Source organism: Bactrocera oleae, chromosome 5, assembly GCF_042242935.1.
Source record: "Bactrocera oleae isolate idBacOlea1 chromosome 5, idBacOlea1, whole genome shotgun sequence".
Classification (NCBI taxonomy): Eukaryota; Metazoa; Arthropoda; class Insecta; order Diptera; family Tephritidae; genus Bactrocera; species Bactrocera oleae.
In genome coordinates, this window is record NC_091539.1 from 25,285,830 (window position 1) to 25,302,561 (window position 16,732).

At 34.5% G+C, this 16,732-nt stretch overlaps 1 protein-coding gene across 8 annotated transcripts in view; it reads left to right on the top strand.

Annotated features, from left to right (window-relative positions):
• Positions 1-16,732, top strand: part of Tre1 (Trapped in endoderm 1) — a 92,557-nt gene that overhangs the window by 48,267 nt on the left and 27,558 nt on the right. For all 8 annotated transcript variants that reach the window (XM_036370872.2, XM_070109963.1, XM_036370877.2 and 5 more), the window contains 3 exons: positions 6,213-6,358; positions 7,703-7,803; positions 8,687-8,789. In XM_036370872.2, coding sequence (XP_036226765.2) covers positions 6,213-6,358; positions 7,703-7,803; positions 8,687-8,789 — 350 coding nt within the window. The remainder of the gene's footprint in view (positions 1-6,212; positions 6,359-7,702; positions 7,804-8,686; positions 8,790-16,732) is intronic.

Consider the following 16,732-nt stretch of genomic DNA (forward strand, 5'->3'; position numbering starts at 1 on the left):
ACAAAATATCATCAAAATCTTAAAGCGAAGATATTAAAACAAAATCAAAATTTCATACAAAAAAATCTTTGTTATCAAGATATCTGGCAAATACTTGAATATTTTCTGTGTAGTTGATACAGAAGTTCACCACTTTATCAGCTATTTGATTTTGCACATGCGAGAACAGGATAGCTAGATGTCGGTAAACTCTTGATATAGATAGATTACAAAGTGTATTCAATAAAGTTAAAATTAGTGTATGCCATTTAATACTTCGTTGCGCTTATTTAATATGTATATTGTCATTGATTTAACCCTTATTTTTATCCAAAACTTCAAAAATTAACAAATTTCAAAACGAAAAACAATATTTTATTAAAATAAACAAATGTGAACAACGACAACAGTTGCAGTGACAGAAATTTGGTAGACAGGATATATAGGTAGTCGAGTCAAGCATTTGAAAAATAACAGTTGCATCAAAAACATCACAACGACAAAAAATGTTTATACATTTACTTTAGAATACACTATTAGAAACAAAACGATTCACCTAATTTTTATACTCTTGCAACATGTTGCTACGGAGTGTAATAGTTTTGTTCACCTAACGGTTGTTTGTATCACCTAAAACTAATCGACATAGATATGGAGTGATATAAATGTAAATGATCACGATGATGATACGAGTTGAAATACGGATGCCTGTCTGTCCGTCCATCCGTTTGTATGTGCAAACAGTAACAAGAATTTAGATATCATGATGTAACTTGGGACACGTGTTCCTTGGCAAAAACGTAAGGATGAGTTCGCATTTAGCACAGGAGATCACAGTAGCAACAAAAACTAAATTCGCTCAAGACAAATCCCTTAAACACCTCTACCGACACTGTAAAAATAGATGAAATCGAGTGATCATCCCGCCCACTCCCCATATAACGGTTCTGTTAAAAACTACTTAAAGTGCGATCAATCAATAAATAAATACACCAGAGACAAATCATTTTACAGGTAGGATGATGCAAGAGGTTCTTAAAAAAAGCCGGTGTCAAAATTGGACAATGGGCGTGCTACCCCCCATATTTAGGTGAAAACCCATATCTTGGGACCTACTGGACCGATATCGACCAAAAAAAAAACAAAAAACGCCTACTTCACATATAACACAATATTAAATTCCACGTGATTTTTTCACTTTCCAGCATGCAAATCAAACATCTATCGGAATAAAACTTATCACGAATAGTGGCTTTGGGATGCGTCACCCTATTACCAAACATTGTCTAAATCGGACTAAAGCTATTCAAGCCTGTATATACCAAATATGTGGACCCCAGTTCCTACAGCTAAAATTTTATTGAAAATATCAGTCAATCTTTTCTGATAATAATATGTCTATACATATGTCAAAAATGGGTTGTATCGAGTCAATGATTCCTTGAATGAATGCCACGTAATAGAAAGATTTTTGAACTATCGATTGACTTTATATCGCATATATTGGTAAGATACCTTAGAAAAATTCAGGGTGTTGTAGAATCTGATAGTTGTCGGAATCAGAATTGAAACCGATAAAAAAATGTAGTAGGTGTCATGAATTCAGATATTATTGGTTTGACGTTCGAAACAGAAATTGTATCGGTTTTGGGTGTCACAGAAACCAATTTTATCGGTTTTGTTATCAGAAACAAAGCAAGAGGATTTTTGCTGACAGATTTGAAATGTAAGTTAAGAAAATAATTTATATTATTGTTACGATTTAATTAATCGTTATTTCTATAGGAGAAAACATAAGAATAAAACAAAAAATGTCTAAATTATCGAGTTTATGGAAAAATCAAGATATTTGAAGAGAATTTACAAAACGTAGCAAACATAATTTAACACCCAAATGCGTCTTTATTCAGTCGATAATGTGATATAAATCTGTAAAGTAAGCGTGTGTACAAACATACAAGTAAATGCAAGCCAAATTTCACATGCGACTCCCCTGGTGCATCAAGTGGATTACTGTGCTCTTTTAATATATTTATTTTATTTTTTTCGTTGCTTTTTTTCTTCAAATAAAATAAAAGCTAAAATAGCGGAACTCATTGTAAACTTTAGTAGACTTCATTCAGCATTTCAAATTTATAAAACGCTTCCTATATTATTCATTTGAAAATTTTGTCACATTAGTAGACAGCTGATTCGAATATTGGTTTTGCATATTCAAAATCAGAATTGGTTTGCCATTCTGACAACTAAGCAAATCTGTCTTGAATTCCACAACACCCCTGATTGACTGAACGTATACTATTGAATATACTATGGTTTAATATGTGAAATTGGTTCACAAATTACCCAAACTACTATTGTATATACAATACTTATATTGGCTTTCATTGTTCTAACAAATCTTATGCACCTCAATGTATTTCCCTGGTTTTGATCGTGACAAGTTGCAAGAGTATGAAATGTTCGGTTACACCCGAACTTAGTTCTTCCTTACTTGCTCATATATGATCTATGCTTTTGAATTAACTATATTAAAACAAGTAAGGAAGGGCTAAGTTCGGATGTAACCGAACATTTTATACTCTCGCAAAGTCAAATGGTATACTCGTTTGAGATTTCTTTGTGGATTGACTGATATTTTCGGTAGAAGGTCAACTATAGGCACTGGGGTCCACATATTTAGTACTTAGGGGCTTGAACCGTTTTGGTTCGATTTAGACAATTTTTGGTCACAAGGTGGCATACTTTAAACGTATTATTCACGCAAAGTTTTACCCCGATATAATCATTGTTGCTTGATATGCATAGTGGAAAGTGAAAGAATCAGATGGAATTGAAACTGGTGTTATATGCGAAATAGGCGTGGTTGTAGTCCGATTTTGCACTATGACATAGAAATATGAAAAGAACGTTATGCACCGAATTTGGTTGAAATCGGTTTAGCAGATCCCACGATATGGGTTTTCAGCTAAAAGTGGGCGGTGCCACGCCCACTGTCTAATTTTGAACGCGGTTACTATAAAGCCATCTCATACCATCCCAGAGATAAAATTTAATGTCTCTGGCGTGTTTAGTGCTTGGTTTATCGCGCTTTTAGTAGTTTTTAACAGTACCGATATTTGGGGGTGGCCGGAGTTGCCACCCGATTTCAATTATTTTCATACTGTAGCTAGAGGTTCTAAAAACATTGCACTCGTCTCTTCATCCTGATCATTTATATATACATAACCCTATATCTAACTCGATTAGTTTTAGGTGATACAATTAACCGTTAGGTGAACAAAACTATTATACTCTGTAGCAACAGGTTGCGAGAGTATAAAAACATAATAACTATTAAGAATTATATTATAATAACTATAAAGAGTCGGTTCTAATAGTTTTTTGGGGTACTGGTAACCACGTATAATGTTGCATTGATACACGTATGTCATTATTTGTAAAATAAATATGAATTCATAATAACGTTGAGAATAAACATATTGGTTTTCTCTATTTCTTTTACATTTTTATTTATCACATACGAGGTGTGTTCAAAGGAAAAGGTGAATTTTAAATATATTTGAAAAGTACTTATTTATTCATCAATATCTATATTGACCTCTACAAAGTTATATTCTCGGATATAGTGCACTTGTGCCAACGGTTTTCCAATCCTCGAAGCACTTCTGAAATGCGCTTTTCGGTATGACCATCAGCTCTTTCTTCGATTCTGACTTGATCTAATCAATTGTGGCAAAACGCTTTCCTTTCATTGGTTTTTTCAGTTTCCAAATAGGAAAATGTCGCAGGGAGCCAAATAAAGCCGTTTGAGCAAGCCCGGTTCGTGGTTGACGTCATTCAACAACTCCTGAGCGATACTAATGCGACATTTCGGAACAAATTTCGCTGCCACATGTTTCATGCCCAAAACATTCGAGAAAATTGAATGTCATGAGCCGATCGATACGCCTACATCTGCTGCAACTTCCCTAATAGTGATACGACGATTTTCAAGAAAAATTTTTTCCACTGTTTCGATGTTTTCTTCGCTTGTTCACGTGGTCGCACCTTCAGAATATTCATCGTCATCAACACCTTCTGGACCTTCTGAAAGGCGCTTGTACCACTTATCAACAAATTTTTAAAACAAGGTGGACTCACCGTCAACATATTTACCTTTGAGCACTATATTCCATTTATAAGTCTTTCGTCTTTCACAAGAGACGAGTTGAAATCCGGGTTACTGTCTGTCCTTCCGTCCGTCGGAGATATGCACATGAAACATATTAGGGGCGGGATCACGCCTCTTTTTTCAAAAAAAATTTCACTGCAGAGGCCCCTCTCTAATGTGATTCTGTATACCAAATAACAGTCTTGTATTTAATTGTGGAGCTTAGTTATGGCAATTTATTTGTTTTTGATTAATGGCGTTTTGTGGGCGTGACAGTGGTCCGATTACCAACCGTCTTACGGTACCAAGAAACATGTGTACCAAGTTTCTTAAAGATATCTAAATTTTTATTATAGTTACAGCGTGCACAGACGGACAGACAGACGGGCGGACAGACAGTCACCCAGAATTCAGCTCGCCTCTTCATCCTGATCATTTATATATACATAACCCTATATCTAACTCGATTAGGTTTTGGTAACCGTTAGGTGAACAAAACTATTATACTCTGTAGCAGCAGGTTGCGAGAGTATAAAAATGGATAACGAGCATTACACTGCAAACCTTCAGCCGAAGCCTCATAGCTCAGAAACTATTGTACCAATTTTAACCAGATTTGGTCCGTAAAATTATTTTAACATCACTATGTTACAGCTCTCTTCTTACAAGGCACTATCGACGAATGTGGCTTGGCGTTGTTTTGATGGAATACAGTTCCTCTTCTATTGGGTAAAGCTGGTCGCTTTTCAGCGATTGCTTGGCTACTTTGTGTATTTGAGAAGTATGAATATCACTAAAAAATATGTATGCTTTATATTTTCTTTATTTACAAACGTTTGCAATTGAACCTTTTATCAAAATTGATCCAAAAAATTTTTTGTTCTTAAAAAACTTTGTGTTTACTTCGCTTCATATTTAATATGGATGTATTACTATGCTTAAACTAATATTTATAGTTGTATCGCGCGTAAAGCTTTTACATTTGTTCAAATCGTTAATCTTATGGCGTATTTTAACTATCTTGTTGGACTTTTCGATGACCCAACGAAAAATAATGATTTTTCGTAATTTTTCCTGCCATTGCCAAAATTTTAGCCGAATCGAAATCGTAATTTTATTTTGGCATCGTGCGTGGATTGTATAAAAATTAAAATAATGTAGCGAAATACAAAAGTCAGCTTTTGCTCATTCTGATCAAGAAGCGCAACCATTAAACCACTTCCCAACAGTGTTTGACGCAATAACAAGGAGTTTTTCAGGAGCAACAAACAGTCGAAATTGTAGACATCACTTGGCGAACTCGGCCGAAAAGGTGACGAACACCGGAATGAATTTGAATGAATTTATATGGAAATGTTTTCTTGACCACCATATGGGTTAGCGTTAAATAGGTATGAATGAAATCGATCTAGACTTTGGTCTAGCTCCTTATAACTAATATAAGTATTTCGCTCTCCTCATATAGCCAATATATTAAATTTCTTCCTTTGAGTTGAGAAATTTCAGTATTAAAAGGTTTGTGTTATTTTATAAAGCTGCATACGATTACCCCACCTTCCACGAATGTCTTGTTCCAGACCTTTTAATTTATTTCAATAATTTAAAAATATTTTAAGTAACAAAAACGCATCGGATAGTCTGGAGCTGAACTGATACAATTTTGCCGTATGTTTTTTTTTTTGGATTATCATCAAACAATTACGTAAATTCTTTCGATGACCAGTTTTATTCAAACCAATAATTTGTTTTTTAATAAATTTCCAAAAAAAAAAAGTTGGAAAAACTTTAAAACTAAATTCATAATTCAATGGATTATCTAGTTCGAATTTGTTTTGTTTTGCACCATATATGGAGGTCAAATTAATTTTATTTGTATAAAAGGTATATTATACTGTAGAAAATATTTATTTATATTTAAAAAGAAATATATTTATGTATGCATAAAAGCATATGTATGTATGTAGGTGTACGGTAGGTTTGCAAATATTGTAATATATTTATACATACATACAAGTATATAGGTACATACATATGTACATATAATATAACTTTATGTTACTCCTGTCTTTTTGTTTTGCAGGCAACTTGATTACCATCATTGCATTATTAAAATGTCCCAAAATAAGAGTGCACGCCACTACAGCATTTATTTTGTCGCTCAGTATGTCTGACCTTTTATTTTGCTTATTCAGCTTGCCATTGACTGCTGTGAGGTTTTATGAAGAAGTAAGTAACAATAATTTTATTTGTAAGTATGCTTAAGCTCGAATCAGAGTAGAAGAGCGTGTTTAAAATGTGCTGAAATCTTATAAGCTAAAATATGCTTTACAAGTACTCGTATTTTAAGCATATAATTAGGACGTTTTTGTTAAAACTTCTAATATACTGATTTGAATTATTAGATACAGATGCATACAGTACATGTGTATAATTTTCTTAATTATACTCTCGCAACCTGTTGCTACACAGTATAATAGTTTTGTTCACCTAACGGTTGTTTGTATCACCTAAAACTAATCGAGTTAGATATAGGGTTATATATATATAAATGATCAGGATGAAGAGACGAGTTGCAATCCGGGTGACTGTCTGTCCGCCCGTCCGTGCAAGCTGTAACTTGAGTAAATATTGAGATATCTTTATTATTGTATTGTAGATGGGCGTAATCGGACAACTGCCACGCCCACAAAACGCCATTAATCAAAAACAAATAAATTGCAATAACTAAGCTCCGCAATAAGATACAAGACTGTTATTTGGTTAACAGGATCACATTAGGGAGGGGCATCTGCAGTTACATTTTATTTTTAAGTGGGCGTGGTCCCGCCCCTAATAGGTTTAAAGTGCATATCTCCTAAGCCGCTAATGCTGTAATAATAAAATTCACTGGAAGCAAATGTTTTAGAACCTCTACCTACAGTGTGAAAATAGTTGAAATCGGGTGGCAACTCCGCCCACTCTCCATACAACGGTACTGTTAAAAACTACTAAAAACGCGATAAATCAAGCACTAAACACGCCAGAGACATTAAATTTTATCTCTGGGATGGTATGAGATGACTTTATAGTAACTGCGTTCAAAATTAGACAGTGGGCGTGGCACCGCCCACTTTTAGGTGAAAACACATATCTTGAGATCTGCTAAACCGATTTCAACCAAATTCGGTGCATAACGTTCTTTTCATATTTCTATGTCATAGTGCGAAATCGGACTACAATCACGCCTATTTCCCATATAACACCACTTTCAATTCCATCTGATTCTTTCACTTTCCACTATGCATATCAAGCAACAATGATTATATCGGGGTAAAAATTTGCGTGAATAATACGTTTAAAGTATGCCACCTTGTGACCAAAAATTGTCTAAATCGAAACAAAACGGTTCAAGCCCCTAAGTACTAAATATGTGGACCCCAGTGCCTATAGTTGACCTTCTACCGAAAATATCAGTCAATCTACAAAGGAATCGTAAACGAGTATAAAATGTCCGGTTACATCCGAACTTAGCTCTGCCTTACTTGTTTTTAAGTTGTATTAATTTCTTTTACTTTTTTTTTCTTATTTCAGAAATGGACTTTCGGAGATCCTCTTTGCAAAATATTTCCAGTGATATTTTATGGAAATGTGGCCGTATCTCTTTTGAGCATGGTGGGAATTACATTAAATAGGTAATATTATTGACTCAATAAATGACATAAGTTAAGTGTAACATTAAAAATTTCATTTTATATACACATTTTTATACTCTAGCAACTTGTTGCTACAGAGTATAAAAGTTTTGTTCACCTAACGGTTGTTTGTATCACCTGAAACTAATCGAGTTTGATATAGGGTTATATATATATAAATGATCAGGATGATGAGACGAGTTGAAAGCCGGGTGACTGTCTGTTCGTCCGTCCGTCTGTCCCTCCGTCTGCGCAAGCTGTAACTTGAGTAAAATTTTAGATATCTTTATGAAACCTGTTACACATGTTTCTTGGTACCGTAAGACGGTTGGTATTGCAGATGGGCGTAATCCATATAACAGCATTTTAAATTCCATCTGATGTTTTCAGTATGTAAATCAATCAACAATGATTATATCGGGGTAAAACTTTGCGTGAATAATACGTTTAAAGTATGCCACCTTGTGATCAAAAATTGTCTAAATCGAACCAAAACTGTTCAAGGCCCTAGGTACTTAATTTGTGGACCCCAGTGCCTATATTTGACCTTCTACCAAAAATATAGGTCAATCCAAAAAGAAATCTCAAACAAGTATACCATTTGACTTTGCGAGAGTATAAAAAGTTCCAAAATGTATATTTTCGCCGTTTAAGTGAAAGATACTGATGTTTCTGATTAAATTTTACTACTTTTACTTCCTTTGTAGCAAAATATTTTGGAAACGTTTTAAATTTATTTTTAGGATACAATATATAAATCCACTTGACATGAAAGTTTTGATATTCATACTAAAATATATTGTAAAAAATAATTCAGTGTAGTCACGTGAATTTTTTTATATGGAAATTGGTATAAAATTTTTTATATATTATTACTTTACAGATACATACTGATCGCCTTTCATTCTCTATACGTACAAATATATAAACGAAAATATATACTACTACAACTGTTTTTTATCTGGTCAACTTCATTTATATTGCTCGTAAGTCATATACAGTTCTTCTTTTATTAATAAGATTGATTTAGTTTCATATGCTCATATATATAAAAATTATGATAAAAATATTATTATACGCTCAGCTTGTAATACCCAAAACTAATCGACGTGGATATGATGTACTTATTAAGGCAATTTATAGGTTTTCGATTAAGGAACACGTGTACAAAGTTTCATGTCGATGTCTCACTTTTTACTCAAGTTACCGCTTGCGTAGACGGACGGACGATTTCGTAGATGGACGTAATCGGAACACTGCCACGCCCACAAAACGCCATTAATGGAAAACCTATAAATTGCCATAACTAAGCCACAAATGAAGATACAAAACTTTAAGTTGATACAACGAATCGCAATAACGAGGGTCCCCGCCTCCTAATAAGTTTAATGCATATATGAATGTATATGCCAAACCAGTCAAGCTATATCACCAAAATTGGCACAGGACAAATTATTATGACACCTCTTGCCTGAAAATAGGTGCTATTGAATGATTACTTCGCCCACTCCCCATAAATCAGTACTTACATGCGTCAGACCTTAAATTTTACATTTAGAATAGCACAAGAGGAGCAGGAGTCAAAATTGGCCGATGGGCGTGGCACCTCCCACTTTTAGGTGAAATCACATTTCAAACAAATTTGGTACATAGGATTATTTTGACATTCCCATGTTACAGTGTGAAATCGGACACAACTTTAAATTCCATCCTATTTTTTAATTTTCAGTATAAAAATCTAGCACCAATTTATATATCGGGATATAACTTTATACGAATAGTGCCTTTAAGGTATGCCATCTCAGGTCTAATAATTATCTAAAGTTGGACATTAACTATTCAAGCCCCTAATACCGGAAATGCGAACCCCAGAGTATATGGCTGACTTATTGAAAATATCAGGTCAATATGAGAGATATATAATTGAAATTAGAAGAGAATCATTTTCTGATAATAGTATGTCTCTATGTCAATAATGCTGTGATCTCTCAAAATGTTTTTTTAATCTTTTCGTTGCTTTCTTCCTCCAATAAAATAAATCCAAAATTGCGGAACTCATTGTAAACTTGAATATACTTTATTTAGCATTTTAAATTTCGAAAATCCAATCCGATTCTGTGGAAATTTTTTTTTGTTTGCAATGCTCACAACTAACCAAATCTGACTTGGTTTTCAAAACACCTCTGAATAATATGTAGTATTCCAAAAAAAAAAAATGTAATAAGGTCAATACTACCCCTATCTCAAATATACATAATATAAGGTTTCGAAACCTCCGATTATCTTTATACCGTATATATTGGTCAATATGTAAGAAAACTTAGGAAATAACTGAGCTAATAATATTGAATATATTATAAGTTTAATGCCAAAAATTTGTGAAACTATATTAGACTACATATAATAGTTTCCGTTATCTAACAAACCATAATATTTTAATTGTTAAGCGGTGAACATGTATGGAGTTGGTCTAGACCTTGGTCTTAGTCTCTTATTCCTAATGTCATCAATTCCGACCTTCTGGTTGACGTTTTGCACATCAGCTCAATATATTAAATTTAGCCTCTTCGATTAAGTTTATTTAGGCGTTTGAGTAAAGTATTTTTAGATCTTAGGTATGAACGTCAAACAATAATGCGAAACGAACAATTTTACTGCTAAGTTTACTTTCAGCATAAGCTCTTTTGTTTTTGGGAGTGTATAAAGAAAAAAAGATAAATTTAAGCCAAGAGTTTAATGTTAAAATTTTATTTTAATTTTCACCGAAAATACAACCATTATCCATATTCAAATAAAATTTTTTCCCCAACACCACTGAAATTAATGCATATTTAAAATAAATTAGCAAAACAAATGATTGGAAAGCTCACCAATCAGAGTCTGCGATTTTTGCATATTTAAATGACAAAAAGTATCAGCACGATTAGTGATGCGCGATTTTCTTTGTCACTGCGCCTCGACTAGTGGGTAATGTCTTTCCCAATATGATGCAACGTCGGAAATATTTCAGTTGCATTCAGTTAGATGATAACAAGTCCACTCTCTTAATAACGTTGAGAACTTTAAAATTGCGATTAATTATACACGCCAGAAGCATACGGAAAGGCTTAAGGGGTTACGTCTCCTAAAAAAAGGCCTATTTTCAATAATTTTTTTTCTATATAAAAAATTATTAATTAAATAAATAAACTTAAACTTTTTCTGTCTTAAAGATACACAATTAAAGAATAATTTTTGAGATTTTCAAAAAAAAAAATTAAAATTCCGCCATTGTAACGTCATATCCGGTGATCCCTTGAAAAAAAGAGGTGCGTCCGCGTTGTCAGCATAACTCCTGACAAGATCATCTGAAATGAAAAAAATAAAATATGTGTTTTAGTTAGGACTATAAAGGAAAAAGAGTTTAAATTTGACATTTCTTTTTTTTTAAATAGTTGTAATTGAACCAAAAAAAATCCTCCGCGGCAAGACCTTGTAAATTATATTTTAAAGACCTGTGTAAAATTTCATTAAGATCAGTTGAGTAGTTCGCGAGAAATCTTTACAACCGACTTTGAAAACACAATTTCGAGAAAAACGCGGTTAAAGTTTTATGTGACCATATAGCTGACCTCGAGCGCGCAACTTTTCAAAGCTGTATCTCCAAAACTATTACTGATATCAACTTGCGAATTCGGGTCAATATTGTAGAGACGTTGTAAAATTAAATAAGACTTTTTTTTTTGAAGCCGGGAAACCCATGTAACCCCTTAACACGAATCTGTGAAAAAAAAAAACGGATAATGAACTTTTAGGTTAAATCGTGTACCTCCGGAACTACTCGAACAACACATTTGGTGCATAACTTGATATTCTTATGTTACACTGTGAAAATGGGCGAATTCCGACTGCAACCACGCCTACTTCCCATGTATCAGGATTTTTAATTCAATCTCATTTTTTACTTTACAGTATATGAATCAACCACCAATGAAGATGTCAGAACAAAGCCATCTCTTACAGAAAGTCCCCTATTTTCAATTCAGATATAGCTCACTTATACCTAATATAAAGATTTTCAAACTTCCGGTTGACTTTATACCATATACATTTGTATATCGGTCAATATGTAAGTTGTCTTAAACAAATTCTGAGGATGTACTTTTGTAATATTAATCCGTCTTGTGCTGAAAATTGTTAATATCGGATAAATACTTCTCCTAGCTCCCATATAACTAATGTAAGGATTTTTAAATTTCCGGAACACATACACCACGTAGGGCTCAATTTGAGAGTTATTTTAATGAAAGTCATCTTTTGCTGGTAATAACATGGCGAGGTGACCTATATGTATATAAAATTTATATTAATTTGCTGGTTGGCTTTATACCTTAACTTAACAAAACTAAGCGAGTTGGTTCTCCACTAACGTCTTGCATTCTGGCTCTGGACCAATGGACCTCGCATGCGCTCAGCAGACGCTGGTCGACGACCAGCTCCTGCGCGACTGCCCTTCTGGCCGAGAGTGGATCGCAGGAGGTCGGGGGATCTTCTCGCCTTGAACAAAGTTCACCTCGCCGCCATGGTAGGAGTTCTCACTGGGCACTGTCCAATGGGAACTCATGCGGTGCGGTTTAGAATACTACCTGATGGCAGTTGTCAAAGCTGTATAGAGGAGGTTGAAGTGGAAACATCCCGGCACTTTCTCCTCCATTGTCCGGCTTTTGCTAGATTGAGATTGAAACATCTCGGCAATCACACTTTTGGCGGACCAGAAGATCTGGCCGAAACAGATATTGGCCGTCTCAACAAGTTTGTCATAGGCACAAAGCGCTTTGTCGACATGTAAGGGTCTATTGATCCGGCTCATAGGAGTTTTGGGTACCACAACGGACCGGCGTTTAAGCTGTCCAAGTGTGATCCTTCTTAGGATCGACCCTCTAACCTAACCTAACCTAACCTCGACCTAAGGTTGTTATACAAACATGGACTAGCAAAATGCTTTCCATTGAATGCAAACCGTTGGACGGTTAAGTTTTCAGATTTGATTATATATATAGTTGTGATAAGAAATGCACCTGTGAAAGGGTTTGCTTCGGTTAACTTTGTTATTTTCTTGATTAATATAAATTTTGTCAATACTTGAATATATGCCTCTGGCGTTGTTCTTTGAAAATTGCATGAGTATAAAATGTTGGGCTGCACTGATCATAGCCCTTCCTTACTTGATCTTTTATTATTTTATACCGATTTAATAAACAGAAAGGAATACACAACATCCCTGATTGTTGATTCAATGTGTACATGAATCACGATTAATTGAACTAAAGTAAATGAGAAACTACCCTTGATCTCTGAATCGCGGGATTTGAATGACTTATAATTCTCTGATCATAGGTATATTACTTTCAGCTTTGACGTAGTGCGTCCAACTTGTATACGCTATAAGAACTTTATAAATACGAATTGGGACTTATACTGTAGAAAGATACAAATAGTGTTATGTTTTATGTTTACATATTTGTGGATAGTTAGAAATTGGTGTGGATAGTGCATTATGCGTTAATGCATATTCTATTGGTTGTTTATAATTCTACTTGATTTTGTCTTGTATATGTGACGTAATGCGTAGCGAATAGAGAGAAAATGGAATTATGTCATATGCTCCCTTTCTTCAAACGGACCGACCTCATTACTCTGTTAGGTGTTGTAGACGGTTAATTAAGATTTCGTATAATTTGTCAATTCGCCTTTGTTGCCGAGTATTTTTTTAGTGGGTGCTATCCAGTTATTATGAAGACTGAATTCTACTGAGTTCTCTTCAACGGGTATCTAAAATGTGGAAAGTTCTTGAATGCTACTAATATGTAGTTGGGAAAAGGATACTTCAAGTTTTCGTTATGTATGATTTATCTTAATTGTCATTGATGGTTGTAATAGTGATGTTATCTTATTCTTTAAAATGTATCAGATTCTTTATATCACTTATGCCCACGTCTTGAGCTCGCGAGCTTCTCTGCTTCCACATGTAAAGAGTGTTCCATTTTGAGGTTCCCTACTTTTTTAAAGAAAAAAGCCACAAAATTTATATTTAATGAGGAATGTTTATTATCATTCGAAAGAACATTGTTTAGCATTTAATTTTTGAAGATTGTCTTTTTCAAATGTTGGTTACGGCTACGTCTCAGATGGTCCAAAAGTCTAACAGTATCACACGATCTTTGTGGCCAATCGACCGGCCCAAAACGTGAAATTATCTGCTCACCGAAGTATTCTCGCATTAAATTCATTGTCTGATGCGATGTGTGGGAAATGGCGCCGTCTTGTTGAAAACAAATATCGCCAAGATCACGAACTTTGTCAAAGCTGTATAGAGGAGGTTGAAGTGGAAACATCCCGGCACTTTCTCCTCCATTGTCCGGCTTTTGCTAGATTGAGATTGAAACATCTCGGCAATCACTCTTTTGGCGGACCAGAAGATCTGGCCGAAACAGATATTGGCCGTCTCAACAAGTTTGTCATAGGCACAAAGCGCTTTGTCGACATGTAAGGGTCTATTGATCCGGCTCATAGGAGTTTTGGGTACCACAACGGACCGGCGTTTAAGCTGTCCAAGTGTGATCCTTCTTAGGATCGACCCTCTAACCTAACCTAACCTAACCTCGACCTAAGGTTGTTATACAAACATGGACTAGCAAAATGCTTTCCATTGAATGCAAACCGTTGGACGGTTAAGTTTTCAGATTTGATTATATATATAGTTGTGATAAGAAATGCACCTGTGAAAGGGTTTGCTTCGGTTAACTTTGTTATTTTCTTGATTAATATACATTTTGTCAATACTTGAATATATGCCTCTGGCGTTGTTCTTTGAAAATTGCATGAGTATAAAATGTTGGGCTGCACTGATCATAGCCCTTCCTTACTTGATCTTTTATTATTTTATACCGATTTAATAAACAGAAAGGAATACACAACATCCCTGATTGTTGATTCAATGTGTACATGAATCACGATTAATTGAACTAAAGTAAATGAGAAACTACCCTTGATCTCTGAATCGCGGGATTTGAATGACTTATAATTCTCTGATCATAGGTATATTACTTTCAGCTTTGACGTAGTGCGTCCAACTTGTATACGCTATAAGAACTTTATAAATACGAATTGGGACTTATACTGTAGAAAGATACAAATAGTGTTATGTTTTATGTTTACATATTTGTGGATAGTTAGAAATTGGTGTGGATAGTGCATTATGCGTTAATGCATATTCTATTGGTTGTTTATAATTCTACTTGATTTTGTCTTGTATATGTGACGTAATGCGTAGCGAATAGAGAGAAAATGGAATTATGTCATATGCTCCCTTTCTTCAAACGGACCGACCTCATTACTCTGTTAGGTGTTGTAGACGGTTAATTAAGATTTCGTATAATTTGTCAATTCGCCTTTGTTGCCGAGTATTTTTTTAGTGGGTGCTATCCAGTTATTATGAAGACTGAATTCTACTGAGTTCTCTTCAACGGGTATCTAAAATGTGGAAAGTTCTTGAATGCTACTAATATGTAGTTGGGAAAAGGATACTTCAAGTTTTCGTTATGTATGATTTATCTTAATTGTCATTGATGGTTGTAATAGTGATGTTATCTCATTCTTTAAAATGTATCAGATTCTTTATATCACTTATGCCCACGTCTTGAGCTCGCGAGCTTCTCTGCTTCCACATGTAAAGAGTGTTCCATTTTGAGGTTCCCTACTTTTTTAAAGAAAAAAGCCACAAAATTTATATTTAATGAGGAATGTTTATTATCATTCGAAAGAACATTGTTTAGCATTTAATTTTTGAAGATTATCTTTTTCAAATGTTGGTTACGGCTACGTCTCAGATGGTCCAAAAGTCTAACAGTATCACACGATCTTTGTGGCCAATCGACCGGCCCAAAACGTGAAATTATCTGCTCACCGAAGTATTCTCGCATTAAATTCATTGTCTGATGTGATGTTTGGGAAATGGCGCCGTCTTGTTGAAAACAAATATCGCCAAGATCACGAACTTCAATTTCAGGCATCAAATAGTCGGTTATCATGGCGCGATAACGCTCGCCACCGGTCCACAAAACACGAAAGCGTTGTTTTTTCCTGGATGAAATGGCAGCTCTAGAATCTATTCAGGTTGCTCTTCGTCCCAAATGCGGAAATTTTGCTTGTCTACATACCCATTGAGCCATAAATAGGTCTCATCGCTAAACAAATTTTGGCTTGAAAACGTCGGATCATCTTGGAATCTTCTTCTAAAATGCGCCAAGTCATTCCATACGTCAATCCGAGTTGCTGCGAACGTTGCCGAATCGACTCTCAACGTTCTACGTGTACACTCTCAGCTACGGACGCCATATTTTCTTCACTGCGTGCTGGATGTGGTCTGTTCGGTCGAATATTTTCCAATAATGAATACTGGGTCTGAAGAAGTAGGACGATTATCTTGACCATAAGTTGAGCGCAAGTTAATATCGTTTTCACGATATGAGTTTAAAAACATATTTTTTTGCCACGCTGAAATGCGTGCACTTTATTGATATTCTTAAGACTGACTTGTTACATAGTTCTTTCTGCTATTTATACTAACTAGTGTGTTTACTTATTACTAGTTGATATTTTCTTTACATATAACATATTGTTTGTTTAGATACATTTTCATTGTTCTAAGATAAGGTTGTTTTGATGTATTTTGTTTAATGTTATTTTGATACATTCTGGTTGTTTGTTAAAGATAATGATGTCTTGATACATTTATGTATAGATAGGAATACATTCCTTAACTAGCGCGAAGCACATAATTTACAGAAGATGAATTAAAATTGAACAATTTATAAACGTTGTTCAGACGTAAGTCTTTCCATAATGAAATGCCAAACAATACTGAACAAAAATCACAGCTTGACACGAC